This window comes from Coregonus lavaretus, assembly GCF_964263955.1.
Source record: "Coregonus lavaretus genome assembly, chromosome: 1".
NCBI classification, from domain to species: domain Eukaryota; kingdom Metazoa; phylum Chordata; class Actinopteri; order Salmoniformes; family Salmonidae; genus Coregonus; species Coregonus lavaretus.
Window position 1 is genome coordinate 47,623,830 of NC_139988.1, and position 21,467 is coordinate 47,645,296.

A 21,467-nucleotide genomic window follows, 5' to 3' on the forward strand; every position below is an offset into this window, starting at 1 on the left:
GGGGGGGAGAAAGGAAGGGGTTGTCCAGATTTAGACTGTTTTAACACTCCTGGTTTGACCACCAGGTGACAGAAAGACAAAGAAAACAATTATGAGCTGAACATAATAATATGCCAGTGGAAGGGAGGACAGTAGCAGGTGACCCAACTGTGGTTTGTGACTATTATGATTTCCTATTGTAGCCAATTCAGTTGCAGTAATTCCGTTACAGATATTTTGGTAATTTCGTTACCAATCTGGTAACGGAATTACGAGTTTTAATCACTTAATAAACAAGGCAATATTTCATAAACTTACAGAAGCTAAACATAACAAAATGTAAGTGTTGATATTAGTTGGCAGGGGTCTTCACCTCAACATTATTGTGTTTTGATATATTTCTGATACCTTTTAAGACTTTTTCTGGGAGACATTTTCTAAGACCCCTTTTCCATCTGTTCATCCAGAAATCAAAGCCTTTAATTATGCCTAATTTTTAAGATGGAAAATTGTTGAAAAATGTATCTATGCCTCAATTTACCAAAATTATAAACTCTTAGCTTTCATTTGACACCCAATTTGATATGCTCCTATCAACTTCACATGATGGTGCTCATCGTTCCTTTTCGATGGAAATGCCCAGAGAGAGAGAGGCAGGAAGGGAGAGAGAGGTAGAGAGAAAGAGAAAGATAGAGAATGGACAGATCTGTTCTCTAGCACTTTAGCCTGCTGCTTGGGAGATAGAAACCAGCTGGTCCCATGTTTATATGAGAAGCTCTGGCGTGGACTGAGAGTATGGGTCTAAGGAGAATGGGTGCAGATTGCCATTGACACAGTATATCTATTTAAGCTGGTTTTCTCTCAAGGGCATTGCTAAGGTTTCAGTGACACAAGAGCCTCATCCACTCTTTGTTGCTCTTATCTCTTTGACTTGATCTATGAGGCTGGCTGTAGTCTGAACAGGTGGCTTTAGACATCAAAGGGCTTTAATAATAGTCAGACCAAACAAACTGGTAGTACAATGATGGTTTACAAAATGGGGACAAAAGGAAGAGGATTGTCACGGAATGTGTGAGGTCAATGGGAGGTCAATGATTTGTTGTGACTGGAGCAGCATGTTTATTTGGTGTTATTTGGGGGTGGGGGCTTTGAACATTGTAGCAAAGCACAGTCCAATCAGAATCTGGCTTCAGTCTGAGATTTAAAGGATTTCTACCACAGATGGCATGCATGAAATGTTGTTACTCTGTCAAATAAATACAATTGTGTCTACTGCAGCTAAGCTTTAAATATGCCAGCAAAAGAGAGCTGAAAAGTCAGGGTAGATGGAGAGAGAGAAAGAAAGAGGGAAAGGGAGAAGTTGTAAACATAAGATCTTATTCCAGTCTCAACAGAATATCTGGCAAGACTGGGTGTGCTGGCAATGGCTGTGCAATTAAATAGAAAAAACTGGATTTTTTTCAACGTTTCACTTTATCCAAGGAATGGTTACAAGAGCCTGGTAGTCTGAAATATCAGAGCAGAGATCTTGCTTACTTCCTTATAAACAGATCATTGACAGGGGAGTGAACCTGTGCAGTCTCGACCTTCAGCACTCAAATTCTCTGGCCACGATCACACACTCCACCACTGGCCCCTGTTACCATTCCAAGTCTTCCCCAAGAGAACCGACACACTCCGCTCTAATGAACCCAGTAAACGTAAACAGAGCCCGCTCATAGTTTATCAGCACGAATGTGTCAGATGAGAGACAGAGAGAGAGAGAAAAACAGAGAAAGGGAGAGGAAAAAGAGCGAGCGAGAGAGCGAGAGAGAGAGGAGGATATCCACTTGTATGTCAGTGCTCCGTTGCAGTTAGTTGATTCTCTGATTCCTTGATTGACTCAATACCCAGACCCAGCACCTTGCACACTTGGAATTTGGAGCTCATCCCATTTGATTAATTTGGTTCCAGTGGGATTCCACTCAAAAACTGATGCTTGGATACAGTTCCCATTTTTCATTTTATACAATGAAAACCAGAGAAAGGAGAAATAGCCAACTTCCTGGGTGTAACTAGGAACATTTTGGCACCACAAAGAAATTCCTGCTCAGGGAGTTACACACACATCATAAAAGGACCTGGAAACATCAGCACACTCCCAACATGTCTGTGGCTCACGCTGCGAGAGAGAGAGGAGAAGGAGGAGGAGGGGGAGGAGAAAGGAGAGTGTGTCATTTGTCTATACCTCTCCCTCTGAGTCAGCCACTATCTCCACAAGTGCTGAGAGATGAGGTAATTTGTTCCTCATTCACCCAGCCCTCACTGACCCTAACCCCCCAACAGGTCAATACAAGCTTTGCCTCTGAGGAACAGGGGGGAAATGAGTGTAAGGTTAAGTCTATGACAGGTAGGAAATGATAAGTAATATCAGATATGATTACAGGACTCGACTCATGTTTGAAATGGGGAATGTTACTTCAAACTGAATGCGAATGACACATGGCTCTGCTGGGGTTTCCTCAGAGAGAGGGGGGGAAAGACAGAACGATAGAGAGTGCAGAAGGAGAAAAAGACACTGAGAGAGTCATCACTTTACCCACTCCAATACCGAGCATGGCATTATCACACAGTCAGAGTATCTAGCACTGACGTGTTTTCCGAGGCCTGTCAAAGGGTCAGGACACTGAGAACCACAGGGGCAGGAGTTCAAATAGACCACAGCCTGGCCTCCTGGGACACACCATACAGTACCACCATATAGGTCCCATTACAGTAGCAGAGCTATACATTTAGAGCCTAATTGCCCTCACAGTTTACAGTATGAATGTCAGTGAATATCCTTAAACCTTCCTGCTCTACTATAGATGTGGGTCTAAATAGGAGAAAGGCAGACGGTGTCACGCTGACTTGTTAAAGCCAGTGACCTTAGGAAGAAAATAGGCTATAGAGCCACCTGTGCTGCCCACCTCGGCTTCCAATTGCTTCACTCCTCTTGTTTCTGTTTTTTTTCGTCCCTTGAGTAAATGAATTAAAAACAAAAACGGCATGTAATTTCCCTCTGAACAGAAGGGCTTGTTTTGGCCCCTCAGGTATGATCAGTAGCGCTCCTCAAAGTTATCTTGTCTGGATCAGGTTCTCTACTGCATCCGCTGAACACACGCACATACACGCATGCACACACACACACACACACACACACACACACACACACACACACACACACACACACACACACACACACACACACACACAACATTTCCTTAGCTCTAAATCTCCCCTCCCACTGTGCACCAAATACATGAGGACCAACACCTCCAGTAATAACAGAGCCCAATCCAAACCTCTTCAATCGCACTTTGATCTTTCCTGAGAAATCAGCACTCACTACCAACAAATCACCCTCTGTTTGCCCAAGTCTTTGAAAGGTTAGTCTGGGTATTCTATGAGGTCAACCATTGAGGTCAGACACTTACAATAGGCCCTCTCTAGAACAAATAGCTAAATGGACCTGATGTGTATCTTTTTACTTGTAGGAAAAATACATCTGCACAATGGCACATTCACCCACTACTTTAGCTATTCAAAGGTTAACGGTTAAACAAAGCTTTCTGTTGTCAGGCTCTCCATACCGATTGACCCTTTCAATTGAACCATACTAGCAGCCATTACAGTAACATTAACCTTTCACCCATGATTTATGTGTTTGAAAAGAATGATGGGGCGAGACACCTCACAGCACAGCATGGACTTATACATAGGCTAAATGACTGAACCTACAACCGCATACAGTGGGGAAAAAAAGTATTTAGTCAGCCACCAATTGTGCAAGTTCTCCCACTTAAAAAGCTGAGAGAGGCCTGTAATTTTCATCATAGGTACACGTCAACTATGACAGACAAAATGAGAAAAAAAATTCCAGGAAATCACATTATAGGATTTTTAATGAATGTATTTGCAAATGATAGTGGAAAATAAGTATTTGGTCAATAACAAAAGTTTCTCAATACTTTGTTATATACCCTTTGTTGGCAATGACACAGGTCAAACGTTTTCTGTAAGTCTTCACAAGGTTTTCACACACTGTTGCTGGTATTTTGGCCCATTCCTCCATGCAGATCTCCTCTAGAGCAGTGATGTTTTGGGGCTGTCGCTGGGCAACACGGACTTTCAACTCCCTCCAAAGATTTTCTATGGGGTTGAGATCTGGAGACTGGCTAGGCCACTCCAGGACCTTGAAATGCTTCTTACGAAGCCACTCCTTCGTTGCCCGGGCGGTGTGTTTGGGATCATTGTCATGCTGAAAGACCCAGCCACGTTTCATCTTCAATGCCCTTGCTGATGGAAGGAGGTTTTCACTCAAAATCTCACGATACATGGCCCCATTCATTCTTTCCTTTACACGGATCAGTCGTCCTGGTCACTTTGCAGAAAAACAGCCCCAAAGCATGATGTTTCCACCCCCATGCTTCACAGTAGGTATGGTGTTCTTTGGATGCAACTCAGCATTCTTTGTCCTCCAAACACGACGAGTTGAGTTTTTACCAAAAAGTTATATTTTGGTTTCATCTGACCATATGACATTCTCCCAATCCTCTTCTGGATCATCCAAATGCACTCTAGCAAACTTCAGACGGGCCTGGACATGTACTGGCTTAAGCAGGGGGACACGTCTGGCACTGCAGGATTTGAGTCCCTGGCGGCGTAGTGTGTTACTGATGGTAGGCTTTGTTACTTTGGTCCCAGCTCTCTGCAGGTCATTCACTAGGTCCCCCCGTGTGGTTCTGGGATTTTTGCTCACCGTTCTTGTGATCATTTTGACCCCACGGGGTGAGATCTTGCGTGGAGCCCAAGATCGAGGGAGATTACCAGTGGTCTTGTATGTCTTCCATTTCCTAATAATTGCTCCCACAGTTGATTTCTTCAAACCAAGCTGCTTACCTATTGCAGATTCAGTCTTCCCAGCCTGGTGCAGGTCTACAATTTTGTTTCTGGTGTCCTTTGACAGCTCTTTGGTCTTGGCCATAGTGAAGTTTGGAGTGTGACTGTTTGAGGTTGTGGACAGGTGTCTTTTATACTGATAACAAGTTCAAACAGGTGCCATTAATACAGGTAACGAGTGAAGGACAGAGGAGCCTCTTAAAGAAGAAGTTACAGGTCTGTGAGAGCCAGAAATCTTGCTTGTTTGTAGGTGACCAAATACTTATTTTCCACCATAATTTGCAAATAAATTCATTAAAAATCCTACAATGTGATTTTCTGGATTTTTTTCCCTCAATTTGTCTGTCATAGTTGACGTGTACCTATGATGAAAATTACAGGCCTCTCTCATCTTTTTAAGTGGGAGAACTTGCACAATTGGTGGCTGACTAAATACTTTTTTTCCCCACTGTACTACTAAGTGCCAACGATATCTCATTGCAATCCGTCAACCAATGTGGATACGCCAGACACTAAAAAAAAGTGGTACAAAAATCCTATACTAGCCATTATGGCATAAGTGTTAAATAAACTAGTGATGAAAACAGGTTAACCCATTAAGTGACATCACCGTGGGGATCTGACCAATGAAATCCCATCAGTCAAGGAGCCCCCTTCCACTGCCCTAATGACCCTCTCTTTGATGGGGTCAAAGGGCATGTGTCATCTGTAGACAGAAAGAGTGTTTGGCTAGACAACCCGATCATTTGTCACTTTAAGGGTCAGAGGCTTCATTGAGACCAGCCATTGGCCCAGTCATCCATTTATCACACTAGACAATCTCTCTGAGTTTCATACCAAAATATCTATAAAGTATAATCTGAAATCTCTTGAAATTGTACAGAAATTTGACAAGTTTAGTAAAAATACATTTTGTAATAGTATAAAATGAAACCTTTATATTTATCTTGCCCTGCCGCTGCTTTTGCATATCTAACTGATCTGATTATGAATGATAGACCTGGAGAGTATTATTTTCTTTGACATATCAGATGACATGTTCCTGCACTCATATGAGTGATGGGGGAATAGCTCCCTGTGAGAAATAATCCCCAGTGGAAATTGAGAGCAGCATTCGAGCACTCAGATCTGGGAGCAATTCCACCGCCTGAGCAACGCATAAAACCTCAGACGTTTTACAGTGAACACACGCAAAACACAGCACATAAAATGGATTCATTAACATTTTAAATATCATTCATCAATATCAGAACTAGGCAACCCGTGCCAACATTTCTTGGACCCGATGTGAGGCAATTTTGGACATTTCTATCAACACGCTGCCCCACATTCGAGTGAAAACTGAGATTTACTCAAAGTCTGCATTCACGCGGATTACTCTTGACAAGTCGAGGGCCTTGCACCGCGTCCGATACAATTTCACATTTTACAGCAATCTACCATGGTGACAGGCAAAACAAACTAACAGCCAACCGCAGCAGGAGTTAGCATCTTTTCAAATACAGAATATTAAAATGGTCTAAGTGATTCTACCTATCACACTTATGGATGGTGATAAAACCCAACATCACAGCAGGAGGGAGTCCAGTTTAAAGAACATTGTGAAAACTCTCACAGAGAAACATTATTTCTGTTTACATGACCTTAACTGCTATGGATAATGGGCTGGGGGCCTCACTGTCCTCTCTGGCACAGTGTGGGGCACCAACAGTGCCAAAATGATTATTTACAGATGAGCCCTCAGACCAATTCTGGCTTTGTTTGACAGTATGCACCACTTCGACTCCACTACTAATAAACTGTGAAGAGCGCGAAACAAAAACAGATTGGAAGAGAGTGATAGCTTAAACAAACCATTCCAAGCATTCTCTTAACTTCAATATAGAATACAATAAATGGAGTGGGGGTTGTCAACCACATGCTGCACTTGTAGAGAGAATACTCACTGCTGAGGCCGGACCAGGTGGGGGGACTGCTTGACGGTCAGGGTCATCTGGGCCATGTTGCTGACAGGGACTGGGGCAGGGGCATAACCCTGCTGGGGGATGGGCACTTGCTGGGGAATGGGCCGCTGGGGCACTATGTTGTGTCCCTTGGTGTGCCCATTGCTGTGTCCATTGGTGTGGCCGTTCCCTGGCTGCGCTGGGTAGGAGGAGGTGGGCATGGTGTTCTGTTCACATGCCTTGCCCTTGGAGCCCGGCTTGCAGACACAGAGCTGGGGCCTCAGACACATTCCTCCATTCTGGCACTTGGGCAGACAGTTGGCTGCAGCACAAAACATAGGGGGGAAGAGAGAGAAAGAGAGAGTGAGTGAGAGAGCAATGTGTACATATTCACATACACATGCATACACTCACACTCACACAACATATACAAACTCCAGAAGCAGACATAATATCCCATGTTAAATGCCACTTCTATGACGTTGTCTCAGGGAGCTATTTTCAGACATTTATTGAGGAAACTCAAGTAGGGGGGGTTCATTTAGGTGCCAAAGAGTCATTACTCAAACCAGAAGTAATGTACGATTTAGGACAAAAGTATCATGAATTAATAATGCATTACCAAACATGGAGTTGCTGTTTTTCCTGGTTAACAAATTCATCTCTACAGTACTTAGCATTCATAATAAGCTTTTTGTCGTGAAAAGGCAGGGGGACGGGGATAGAAAAGTCTGTACAGAATCTAACAATCATAGCCGGAGAAAGCTGTTCCTGTCACGACTTCCTCCGAAGCTGCCTCCTCTCACCGGCCTTCTAGCCACTGCCGCTCCTCATCTCATCATTCCATTTGTTTTGTCTTGTTTATTACACACACCTGGTTCATATCCCCTCATCAGTACCTGTATAAGTATTCCCTCTGCCCCCTTGTCTTTGTGTGTGATTGTTTATTGTGGAGGTTACTATAGCTCGGTGAAGCTATATTGTATGTTGTATCGCCGGGATATTCACCTGTGTGCCTTGTTGTCTCCAGTGCGCCGTAATACCGCACTGGAGTGTTTTACGCATTGCTGCGTACCGCTGTCATACCGAATAAACCATTTATTCTGTGATTTACCCTCCTGCACCTGACTCCGTCCAAATCACCTGCCACAGAATCACACACCTGCATCATGGAGTCAGCAGGAGACGGGAATATGCCTGGAGTCATGAAGCATGTCCGGGACCATTCCAACATGCTAGCCAGCTTGGGCGAAGCGATGGATCGGGTTCTCCAGGTCATCCAACGCCTGGAGAGGAGAGGACCTGACCCATCGGACCGGCTGAGCGACCGGATCCAGCCACCCACACCCCAGCACCCAGAGGGATTCACCTAGTATGACGGTACAGCTGCCCGCTGCCAGGGATTCTTCCTGCAGCTGGACCTCTGTTTTTCTACCATCAGCCCGGCTCCATCGGAACGGGAGAAGGTGTCCGCCCTCGTCTCCTGCCTCTCTGGGAAAGCCCTGAAGGAGGAGACGCGTTGGACAACTACGGGGAGTTCGCTCGCCTCTTCCGGGCAGTCTTCGATCACCCTCCCGAAGGAAGAGAGGCGGGCGAGCGGTTGGTCCATCTGAGGCAGGGGATGAGGACCGCGCAGGACTTTGTCCTGGAGTTTAGAACTCTAGCGGCTGGGTCCGGGTGGAACGAGCGGGCCCTCATCGACCGCTTCCGGTGCAGTCTGCGAGAGAACGTCCGAAGGGAGCTAGCCTGCCGGGATACCACGATGACTTTCAACCAGCTGGTGGACATGGACATCCGGTTAGAGAACCTGCTGGCTTCAAGAGGACGTCCTGGAAGGGGCCTGCCCTAAGAACGTGAAGGCAGACGCGCTGTCACGGCTGTACGACACAGAGGAGAGGCCCATAGACAACACCCCCATACTCCCGGCCTCCTGCATTGTGGCGGCGGTAGTGTGGGTGGTGGACGCGGACATAGAGCAGGCGTTACGCACAGAGCCATCTCCACCTCAGTGCCCAGCTGGGCTGCGGTACGTGCCGTCTCTTGTCCGTGACCGTCTTTATCTATTGGGCACACACGTCTCCCTCCTCTGGTCACTCAGGTATCGGCCGCACAGCGCGCTGCCTGACCGGGAAGTACTGGTGGCCTACCTTGGCTAAGGACGTGAGGGTGTATGTCTCCTCCTGCTCGGTGTGCGCCCAGAGTAAGGCACCTAGGCACCTCCCAGCGGATAAGTTACATCCCTTACCAGTTACACAACGGCCAAGGTCCCACTTGTCAATTGACTTCCTCACTGATCTTCCCCTCTCTCAGGGTAACACCACCATCCTGGTCGTTGTGGACCACTTTTCTAACGCCTGCTTCCTCCTTCCTCTGCCCGGTCTCCCCACGGCCCTGCAAACTGCGGAAGCCCTGTTTAATCACGTCTTCCGGCACTATGAGGTGCCAGAGGACATAGTGTCTGACCGGGGTCCCCAGTTTACATCCAGGGTCTGGAAGGCGTTCATGGAATGTCTTGGGGTATCGGTCAGCCTGACCTCTGGGTTTCACCCCGAGTCTAATGGGCAGGTGGAACGGGTGAATCAGGATGTGGGTAGGTTCCTGCGGTCCTACTGCCAGGACCGGCCGGAGGAGTGGTCAGTGTTCTTGCGATGGGCCGAATATGCCCATATTAACCCCTCGTTTCACGTGTCTCTCCTCAGGCCGGTGGTGGCTGGTCCACTCCAGGAGTCTGAGGTACGGGAGGTCCCTCTGCCCCCTCTGGACATCGAGGGGGCCCCGGCGTACTCTGTCCACTTCATCCTGGGATATATATCGGCGGGATATTCACCCGTGTGCCTTGTTGTCTCCAGTGCGCATTGTAAATAAACAATTTATTCTGTGATTTACCCTCCTGCGCCTGACTCCGTCCAAATCCCCCGCCACAGTTCCCATGTCTCTCTCTCATTATTAGTATTAGCAGCCAATGTAAATACCACCTCCATGGTCCCCACACTGTGAATGTACCCTCCCAAAGCTGAGAGTTTGACAGTGCTTACCTCAAGCTGAGGCTCGGCATTCAATTACTGGAGTCCCCGGCACAATGACATATGTGCGGTGGGTTGGGGAATCAGAGAGAGGGACTGTATGTGTGTGTGTGTGTGTGTGTTTGAGTTGTTACAGGAGGCTGGCAGGTAGCCTGTAATTACACTGTGTTCCCTTCTGTAAAAAAGGCACAGGACTGGGACTGTCATTTTTCAACTACAAAGCCTGCCTCGAGGCCACAGTGGCCAAACCTTGCACACTCCAATGCGCGCGCACACACGTACACACACGTACACACACGTACACACACGTACACACACGTACGTACACACACACACACACACACACACACACACACACACACACACACACACACACACACACACACTGTAGGTATTCAAATCATGTGTCCCTCAAACCCAATTTCTTGCTTTCATAGGAGCCAACATTCCAGTGGTCGTGTGTGTGTGAAGTGTGAAGTGTGAGCGGAAATGGCCAAGTGGGGGGCCTCTGCCCAGCCCCACAGGGTCCCTGAGGGGTGGGCTCCTCCACCACACACCTCATTACCATCACTAGCTCCTTTTGATTTGTGAAAGTGATTAATGAGAGTGAGAGCAAACTGCATCAAAAAGCAAGTCTTGCATCACCCAAGGCCATGAAAATAAATACAAATCCCTCTCACTCTCAATAGACGTCTACAACTGACACACCACTGGCTCAAAGCTTTCTCCACCCCACTGAGCTATTCAGACACATGAGATCTAATAAACACATGCTGTGCAACAAGAGACCCCCCTTAGAAGCATCAGGGGGCAATTACATCACAGATTACATCACTCCTGCTGAGTTATGTCTTGGTTTCTACATACCCCACACTACAATTTTCCACTCTGGGACAATAGAGTAAATTGTTTAATTTTTTTGCCGCTGTACCTAATTAAGGCTACCATCGGTTGTGAATAGGGCTACATAAGAGCGCTGTTCTGTGACAAGGGCACGGCGTAAGTGATGCCGATTTAAGTGTTAGCTGGAGAGGGAAAATAAGTGACGTCCCACTTTGATAAAACAACACCTCGGTTGACTCATAGGGAGTGTTGCTGGAGTCTGCAAGGGTCTGTCCTGGAATACTAAAATGTATTTGTGTGTGTGCCTACATTAATCACCTGGGGAAATCAAGGCACAACAGCATATGCTTATACTAGTGGATATACAATCGATACTCTCTTTCTCAGGATATAATGTTCCATGCTGATGTTCCAGTGCAGGTGTTACAGGATGTCCCATTAGTTGAACAACCCCCATCCTAAAGCCTGTCCACACCAATCCCTAACGTATCATTGATTCCCAGGGCAGCAGATGACCAAACATTTCTATTAATTGATTTATTTCTCTACCACAAAGTTCAATTGGATCTGAAATAGTGCTGCAGAAAGTAAATACAACTTTTTGACTGATGTCTTTGTCCTCGCTCATGCCTTTACTTAAAATAAACTGTCTTTCTGCCCACCTCCTGTACAACATGTAGGATAGAGACAGAGCACCTGGCTACAATGCTGACTCAAGCAGTCTGGGCCTCAATGGCCATTTATATAAATTAGAGTTCATAATTTTGTGTATCGCTGGAGTTGACACAAGACCACATTGAATTCTGATGCTGTCCATTGAATGAGCAAAAGCATTGTAAACTTCCAGCCAAGTGTCTGACGTTATGGTTTCACTAAAGCATGTGGAGAGCCAAGTCGATTAAGACATTCTTGTTGCCATGGTATTGTGCCCATACTTGGTCCTCACCCCACTTAACTGCTGGTCAAGATCCAGGGGCTTTGAATGGCTGCACAATGACAACAGCCAGATACGTTCCCCTCAATCAGCAGACTAATCATAAATCAGCAGGTGCTGGGCTGAGATGAAAACTGCTCTGTTTTCTCCATCTCTCTTGTCACACATTTCCATTGTCTAAGAATGGACAGATTTACAGATTTCCCTGATAAGAATTATGCCCCTCTTTTCCCCCATCTCTTTTGAATTCCCTCCCTTTAGCTCTCTAGCTTGGAAAAAGAAACGGCCAAGTCGTGCTTGCCTGGTCTTGGCAGGCGGCTGCCATCTCAGAGAAATATATGGTATGCATGCATAGAGGAGATGCAGAGACTAAACACATACACTACACAACCAAAAGTATGTGGACACCTGCTTGTCGAACATCTCATTCCAAAATCATGGGCATTAATATGGAGTTTGTCCCCCCTTTGCTGCTATAACAGCCTCCACTCTTCTGGGAAGGCTTTCCACTAGATGTTGGAACATTGCTGCAGGGACTTGCTTCAATTCAGCCACATTCAGCATTAGTGAGGTTGGGCGCTGATGTTGGGCGATTAGGCCTTGCTCGCAGTCAGCGTTCCAATTCATCCGAAAGGTGTTTGATGGAGTTGAGATCAGGGCTCTCTGCAGGCCAGTCAAGTTCTTCCATACCGATCTCAACAAATTATTTCTGTATGGACCTCGCTTTGTGCACGGAGGCATTGTCATGCTGAAACAGGAAAGGGCCTTCCCCAAACGGTTGCCACAAAGTTGGAACCACAGAATCGTCTATAATGTAATTGTATGCTGTAGCATTAAGATGTCCCTTCACTGGAACTAAGGGGCTCCATGAAAGACAGCCGCAGACCATTATTCCTCCTCCACCAAACTTTACAGTTGGCACTATGCATTCGGGCAGGTAGAGTTCTCCTGGCATCCGCCAAACCCAGATTCGTCCGTCGGACTGCCAGATGGTGAAGCGTGATTCATCACTCCAGAGAACGCGTTTCCACTGCTCCAGAGTCCAATGGCGGTGAGCTTTACACCACTCCAGCCAACGCTTGGCATTGCGCATGGTGACCTTAGGCTTGTGTGTGACTGCTCGGCCATGGAAACCCATGTAATTAAGCTCCCGTCGAACAGTTCTTGTGCTGACGTTGCTTCCAGAGGCAGTTTGGAACTTGGTAGTGAGTGTTGCAACCGAGGACAGACGATCTTTACGCGCTACACGCTTCAGCACTCGGCGGTCCTGTTCTGTAAGCTTGTGTGGCCTACCACTTCGTGGCTGAGCCGTTGTTGCTCCTAGATGTTTCCACTTCACAATAACAGCACTTACAGTTGACTTGGGAAGCTCTAGCAGGGCAGAGATTTGACCAACTGACTTGTTGGAAAGATGGCATCCTATGACCGTGCCACATTGAAAGTCACAGAGCTCTTCAGTAAGGCCATTCTACTGCCAATGATTGTCTATGGAGATTGCATGGCTGTGTGCTCGATTTTATTCACCTGTCAGCAACGGGTGTGGCTGAAACAGCCAAATCCACTAATTTGAAGGGGTGTCCACATACTTTTGTATATATAGTGTACCTGACAGCCCTGAGTAACCAAAGAAATCTACAAAGAGTAATCAGGAATATGAAGCCTTGATATGAGGTATGCAAAGGGGAGTCCTGGTAAGGCAACTGAGAGACAAAGACAATGATATAATGGTGGAATTACATTTACATTTACATTTACATCATTTAGCAGACACTCTTATCCAGAGCGACTTACAAATTACCTGGATTACAGGAGCATCTTAATACTGTAAAGGAAAAGTTGACAGTATCGTTTTTAGCTTTTCCTTGTTAATCTTCGAAAGGGGTCCTCTGTCTCTTCCAATAGGCTATAGTTCTTATATTTCTCCTATAGGTTGGACTAGCCCAGTAGAGCTAAAGCCTCTTTAAATTACCCTCAGATAAGGAAGAGGAGCAAGAATCCATCCTATCCACCTCACTACAGTATCTGGCTGCCTCATTTGCTTTCAACACCCTGTGCTGTCTTTTAGGGACACACGAGGCAAAGGCACGAGAGAGCTTAAATTTATAAAATGGTTGAACCTGTCACATTCTCTTAATTCTGGGGGAGTTTCAAGCGGCCTCTTCTTGAACGATCCTTCATGAAAAATGAAGACGGCTCCTCCGCTGTGCTGTGCAGTTACGCTGAAGTGAAATATTTTCATGTTCTGTTTTGTCTGGCCCGGTCTGCCTACTTTTGGGTTGCACTCGGTTAAGGGAGAAATGGGCTGGGCAGCTTTTCAAAGCGTGAGATTACCATGCGGCTCCACATTGTGAATAGCCACACCAGACTCCAGTGGAAGAGGAGGAATTGAGCCTGATGTAGGTGCTGCTGCCTGAGGGCAAAGGGATCTGGAAGACCATCTAACACAGGTCTCTCTCAGACAAACAAAAGTTCAACTAATTACTTCATCTTTAATTTCTACACTTGACTTTTTATTCTCTTTCTCTTGAATTGAACTTGGTTATGCAGGCATAAAAAGTGCTGTGTCGGACATCTGGAATATTAAAGAGGAACATTGCAGTTCTGCAGTTAATGTAGGTAGAACAGGTACAGGAAATGACTGCTCCAGAGTGTTAATATACAGCTCAGTGTTGGTAAGAGCGTAGAGCTGGCAACTCCAAGGTCTTGGATTGAAATCCCACAGGGATCACATAGGCCTACACATTCTAAAAATGAATGCACTCACTGTACGGTAAGTCACTTTGTATTAAAGTGACCGCTAAGTGACATGTATTTATATATTATAGGCCTATTATTACTAAAAGCCATTTTCTGTTGCGGATAGTCTTGAATCTAGCAGAAAAGACAACAGAGTGCTATTCTGCTCTGCAATTCAAAAATCATATGTCGTTAGACTACCTTCTCTGCGTCTGGAATAGACTGAATAAATATGTGGGATGTTTGCTCATAATCTCTATTAGACTACAGTCCATTAAGAGGACAGAGAGGAGTTTTTAGTATCTGCATCACATGATTGGAACTGTCTGGATAATATTCTAAGGCACAACACATTTATAACATATTTTCAACATTAGTTTTGTGGTTAAAGCATGATGTCATCTAATAAGGAATGTCAATAACAGCTTCATGATTAAACATGCTTGGTCCATTTGCCATGTAATAAATAGTGGTAATGTGTGGTAAGATTTTCACAGCTTCTACTAGCTATCTGGAAAATGTCAAAGCTTGCCTTGGTGGGAGGTTGGGGGTTGTTGGCGTGACTGACAACCTGAAAGAACACTTTATGCAGGGTGCTAGCAGGCCATGTGTAAGGCGTTGCCAGAACAAACAAAATTCATTTCTATTAAGAAACCCTTTTGTTGGCATTTTCGGCGAGGGTAGTGGGTGGGGGGGCTGGGGTGTCCTGGAAATCAAACTCCATTAAAAATTTAGCGGGTGGATTTACAACCTAGTCCATCTTCCGTGACAAGGGAGGTGGAGAAAAGTAAAGCGCTGATCCTGAAAAACAAATTGAGAAAAGGATATATAGGGAGATGGAGATCTATCCATAAAATATGTGACTGACTATAGCCCAGTAGTGAGTTATCATATTTGTCCATATAGGAAAAAACAAGCAGAATAAAAATAAAGAAATAAGGGGGGAAAGTGTGTTGGTCAGTTAAAGTAATTCATCAATCATAGTTGCATTATTCATCATATTTATTAGGGTTGTCTAAAGCAATTCATTTCTATGGATTAATTGTAATCACAGAGAAAACTTCTCACAGTGCCTCCCTAGTGCTATACTACTGTAAATATTAATATCACGGTCAGTGGAAAATCATAATCAAATGAGTGCTGAACACCGGATGACCTGAGGATAAGCTTAGAAAATAAAAAGATTTTAAGAACATACAGACATTTTCACAGAAAAAGAAACTGTACACTAAAATAAATCTAGTGACACAAAGATCTTTGGAGGTTTTTATAAAGCAGTCATTGAAACTCCATCCTGTCCACCCCCTGATTCCAGCATCTGGCAATAGTAGGGAGTACTGGGCTCTGATCCTGACATCAAAAAGACCAATCAAAGCCATGGGTACTGAGGAATTGTCCACTATTGGTTCTCTTACAGAGGCCTTGCACAGAGTTTCCCGCGCCCATGTAAACAGGAGCATTCCCTCATTGTGCATTGCATGCCTGCCCCCACTTCCCCACCCAACCTCTGCCAAGGAGAACAGCTACAATATTGGACACTGGACAGGAGTAGTGGGAATTCCAATGAGTTAAAAAAGAGGTCCCACAAGAAATCTGTGCATGTTAACAATGGGCCAGCACTGCACCGTTAATGACACATGAACAACTAAACATTGAACAATAAACACATACTCATACAGTGCCTTCAGAAACTATTCACAACCCTTGACTTGTTCCACATTTTGTTGTGTTACAGCCTGAATTTAAAATGTATTACATTTAGATGTATTTTCAGTTGCCTACACACAATACCCTATAATGTCAAAGTGGAATTAGGTTTTTCAAAATTGTTACACTTTGGATGGTGTATCAATACACCCAGTCACTTGGAGGGTGTATCAATACACCCAGTCACTACAAAGATACAGGCGTCCTTCCTAACTCAGTTGCCGGAAAGGAAGTAAACCACTCAGAGATTTCACCATGAGGCCAATGGTGAATTTAAAACAGTTAGAGATTTAAATGGCTGTGACAGGCGAAAACTGAGGATGGATCAACAACATTATAGTTACTCCACAATACTAACCTAATTGACAGAGTGAAAAGAAGGAAGCGTGTACAGAATAAAACAATTCCACCCTTTGCCTTGATGACAACTTTGCACACTCTTGGCATTCTCTCAACCAGCTTCACCTGGAATGCTTTTCCAACAGTCTTGAAGGAGTTCCCACATATGATGAGCACTTGTTGGCTGCTTTTCCTTCATTCTGCCGTCCGACTCATCCCAAACCATCTCAATTGGGTTGGGGTCAAGTGATTTTGGAGGACAGGTCTGATGCACCACTCCATCCCTCTCCTTCTTGGTCAAATAGCCCTTACACAGCCTGGAGGTGTGTTGGGTCATTATCCTGTTGAAAAACAAATGATAGTCCCACTAAGCCCAAACCAGATGGGATGGTGTATCGCTGCAGAATGCTGTGGTAGCCATGCTGGTTAAGTGTGCCTTGAAATCTAAATAAATCACTGACACTGTCACCAGCAAAGCACCCCCACACCATCACACCTCCTCCTCCATGCTTCACGGTGGGAACCACACATGCAGAGATCATCCGTTCACCTACTCTGCATCTCACAAAGACACAGCGGTTGGAACCAAAAATCTCAAATTTGGACTCATCAGACCAAAGGACAGCTTTCCACCGGTCTAATGTCCATTGCTCGTGTTTCTTGGCCCAAGCAAGTCTCTTCTTCTTATTGGTGTCCTTTAGTAGTGGTATATTTGCAGCAATTCGACCATGATGGCCTGATTCACGCAGTCTCCTCTGAACAGTTGATGTTGAGATGTATCTGTTACTTGAACTCTGTGAAACATTTATTTGGGCTGCAATATCTGAGGCTGGTAACTCTAATGAACGTATCCTCTGCAGCAGAGGTAACACTGGGTCTTCCTTTCCTGTGGCGGTCCTCATGAGAGCCAGTTTCATCATAGCGCTTGATGGTTTTTGCGACTCTACTTGAAGAAAGTTGTAGGGCTATCTTTTGTATACCAACCCTACCTTGTCACAACACAACTGATTGGCTCAAACGCATTAAGAAGGAAAGACATTCTACAAATTAACTTTTAAGAAGGCACACCTGTGAATTGAAATGCATTCCAGGTGACTACCTCGTGAAGCTGGTTGAGAGAATGCCAAGAGTGTGCAACGCTGTCATCAAGGCATGTCTTCACTATTATTCTACAATGTAGAAAATAGTAAAAATAAAGAAAAACCCTGGAATGAGTAGGTGTGTCCAAACTTTTGACTGGTACTGTATTTAAATTAGATATTTCTGTATTTCATTTTCAATATATTTGCAAACATTTCTAAAAACATTTTGTTCACTTTCTCATTATGGGGTATTGTGAGTAGATGGGTAAGACAAAAAAGTCAAGGGGTATGAATACTTTCAAAGGCACCGTACATACACATACACCCAAACAAACACGAACACAGACTTACACACATACCACTGGCACCAAGGCAGAGACAAAGAGTGCCTGTACTAAGTGGAGCCCAGTCTTAAGTGTGAGTAGACCAGAGCAGAGTAGAGCAGAGCAGGCGCACTGGGCCTATTAAACGTATGAACCAGGGGTCCTAGACTAAAACGTAACCTCTGGTTTCCCCAGGAGGTCCACCAGACACGGCACGGAGAGAGACGTCTGTCTCTTAATTAACCAGCTGGCAAGGCCTCACGGTCGAACAGGAAAGAGATCCCACTGGTGGGGCCGAGCAATGAGGTATAATACACTCTAAACCTGTTTCTCTTTCGGCCGGCCCTGCACGCCCACTCCTATGCAATAACAGTGTTCTCATGACTCTGCAACACGGGCCATAACACACTGACAGTCCCGTCATTGTTCCCAGGTGGGTAGAGTCACTGCGAGAAATGCCAGTTACTTATACAGTGCTGCATAGAAAGGTGCTGTTCTCCAATCTGGCACTACTAATCAGCTAAAGGCGCCTTCAAAACATATACGTATGTATGCTTGGGTGAGTTTCCAAGTAGAGTAGGGGAGGGAGGTATACTGGATGGATTATATATGGTATGATGTTGGGATTCTGGCACGTGCTGCCTGATGAACAACTGATGTACATTTTCCAAAGGAAGAAGTTATGAGGTGCCAAGTACACTCTTAGAAAAAAAGGTTCCAATAGGGTTCTTCGGCTGTCCTCATAAGAGAACCATTCTTGGTTCCAGGTAAAACCCTTTTTGGTTCCAGGTAGAACCATTTTGGGTTCCATGTAGAAGCCTCTTGTGGAAAGGGTTCTACATGGAACCCAAAACAGTTCTACTTGGAACCAAAAGGGTTCTAACTGAACCAACAAGGGTTCTTCAAAGAGTTCTCCTATGGGGACAGCCGAATAATCCTTTTAGGTTCTAGATAGTGAATCCAAGACTGTCGTCAATAATTTGGAAAAACATTTTGAACAACTGCAACTTTTTGGCCCGCATGCAGCGGTGGCTGGGCTGTGGTAGTGTAGTGTATACTCACGCTTGGTGCACCGCTGCGATCCAGAGGCCTTACTCCATCCGTGACAGCACTGCCCTCCACAGACATTCACCCTGCAATAACACCCAGAGACACACAGAGAGAGAGAGAGAGTGCACGGTCACATACCCAAGATCAACTCATACTGGCTAAAACTCACACGCTGGTGGGTCTAGTGAACCACCTGTGCCGCCCAGCCTGAGATGACCCAGTAAAACTGGGCCAGATCTGGTATTAGGGGTCTCCTTTCATGGGAGGTAAAGCTGGGCGCCCATAGCCTGGTGGCCCCTGCTGAGAGTGTGGGAATGTCCTCACTAATCATACATCTGAGAGTGCTGCGACTGGGGCCCTGCAAATTGAGGTCATGCTCCTGAACACAACAGGATCTGGGCCATTTTGTTTGATTATTTTGTTTCCTTTATTCTTTCAGAATAGTAATTTAAATTGGCTGTTTTTGTTTCTGTCTCTACTGAGTGGATGTTAAGACATTTATTTCGTATCAACTTGAAAGTTGTTGAACAAAGTTCATAAGTGACACATTGAACATTACATTCATTGGGCTAAATGTCTGAAACAAGTACAGTATTGTATGTGGTTTTAATTTGTCAGAAATATGATCAAATAGCTACCTGAATCAAATTGAATATAGAATGTATTTTAAGTTGCAGACTATTTATTTAATAATGCACACTGAGTGCATAAAACATTAGGAACACCTGCTCTTTCCATGACATAGACTGACCAGGTGAATACAGGTGAAAGCTATGATCCCTTATCGATGTCACCTGTTAAATCCACTTCAATCAGTGTATATGAAGGGGAGGAGACAGGTTAAAGGAGGATTTTTAAGCCTTGAGACAATTGAGACATGGATTGTGTATGTGTGCCATTCAGAGGGTGAAGGGGCAAGACAAAATATTGAAGTGCCTTTGAATGGGGTATGGTCGTAAGTACCAGGCGCACTGGTTTGAGTGTGTCAAGAACTGCAATGCTGCTAGGTTTTCCACGTTCAACAGTTTCCAATGTGTATCAAGAATGGTCCACCACCCAAAGGACCTCCAGCCAACTTGACACAATTTTGGGAAGCATTGGAGTCAACATCCCTGTGGAACGCTTTCAACACCTTGTAGAGTCCATGCCCCGACACATTGAAGCCTTTCTGAGGGCAAAAGGGGGTGCTACTCAATATTAGGATGGTGTTCCTAATGTTTTGTACACAGTGTATATTTAACAACCCTAAGACTATACTGTCTGATCATGTTGATGATGACAGTGAAAGTTGTAGGCCAGTCTTATAGCAAGTTCCTTTACCAGGTGCCAGGCATGCCTATACTGTAAGCTACTGTACAGTAAGATGACCAAACAACATTAGATATTTTATAACAAACCACATTTCCATCCAAGAGGATAAGTAGCCTATAGTCAGATTCACTCTTCTGTAACATCAACTTTTTTTCAGAGACCCAGAGGTTATCTTACCCTGACATTTTCATTTGGTGACTCTGTTGAACGTTGTGGCTGGTGCGCCGAATGACTTGCTGATGCTGCGTAAACTGTGTGTCCTGGCGAAGCGGGATCGGATTCGCTTGGTTACCCATCCTACGGGTTCGGGCCTGGCCACCGTAACTGGCCGAGAGCTCCACATTGTAGGCGTGGGGTTGTCCCGTGGCACCGGAGCGCGAAGAAATGGAACTCACATGTACTCTGTCCGTCCCGCTCGGTCCTGGCTGCAACACGTAGTATCTCCTAAAGCCACTCTGATCGGTGGAGACAAATGCCAGTGAAATGAATAAACCTATAGAAAATAAGAGGTCCCATCTGATCCAAGCCATATCCACTCCGTATCCGCGTAAAGACAATAGACTTTTTGGAAACTGTATATTAAATTCCTTGAAGAAGGTCCGTATCTGGAAAATAAAAACTCCTGTGACTTTATCGCGAGTAAAACAGTTATATATCCCTGAGCATATTCGTCTATATTCGATGCTTCGCCTTCCAACCCGAATTAAAAACAAGAACTAAAAACGTAGGCTTAACTTTAAAAAGTAAAAAATAAAATAGGGCATGTAAAAACCTGATTATGGGTCTAAAACTGAATAAAGCACTGCTTTATCCCTGCGCAGGGTAGAAGGGGGAGCTGGGCAGCAGATGTTACGGCTGCTATGGCTACGTTTGTGCAATACTTTACCCTGCAGATGCGATTGAAAACTCTTTAAAAAGTTTCACTGTGTAAGGGCAGGAGTTAGTGTCAGAACTGAACAGCCAATCTCCGGCAGACATGACGTCAGAAGTGGGACGCTTATTGGAACACACTTGTGGGGCTGAACCCTAAAAAAAATGTTTAGAGTGCGTAGTGTTCCTATAGTCGCCAAAGATCTAAAGAAAATCTATTCCTGAAGACGCATGAACTGTGCTGTCACTGTGCTGTCGGCAGGAGCGCGCGCTCATCAAAGTGACAGAAGGCATAAACCTTGTTGTCCAGCAAGTTCATGAGTGATAGGAGTATAAATACACGCTTATAAGAATGACCCGTTATAAAACAATACACACCCAATAAGCCACGTGTAATGTGTAATACT

At 45.0% G+C, this 21,467-nt stretch overlaps 1 protein-coding gene across 4 annotated transcripts in view; it reads right to left on the reverse strand.

The window, feature by feature from the left end:
- LOC311129508 (latent-transforming growth factor beta-binding protein 1-like) overlaps positions 1 to 21,068 on the reverse strand; it is a 130,304-nt gene extending 109,236 nt beyond the window's left edge. For all 4 annotated transcript variants that reach the window (XM_084161805.1, XM_084161804.1, XM_084161806.1 and 1 more), the window contains exons 1-3: positions 20,368 to 21,068; positions 18,892 to 18,962; positions 6,846 to 7,164 (exon numbers count right to left, since the gene is read on the reverse strand). In XM_084161805.1, coding sequence (XP_084017931.1) covers positions 6,846 to 7,164; positions 18,892 to 18,962; positions 20,368 to 20,720 — 743 coding nt within the window. In that variant the 5' untranslated portion in view covers positions 20,721 to 21,068. The remainder of the gene's footprint in view (positions 1 to 6,845; positions 7,165 to 18,891; positions 18,963 to 20,367) is intronic.
- Positions 21,069 to 21,467: the final 399 nt, after the last annotated feature.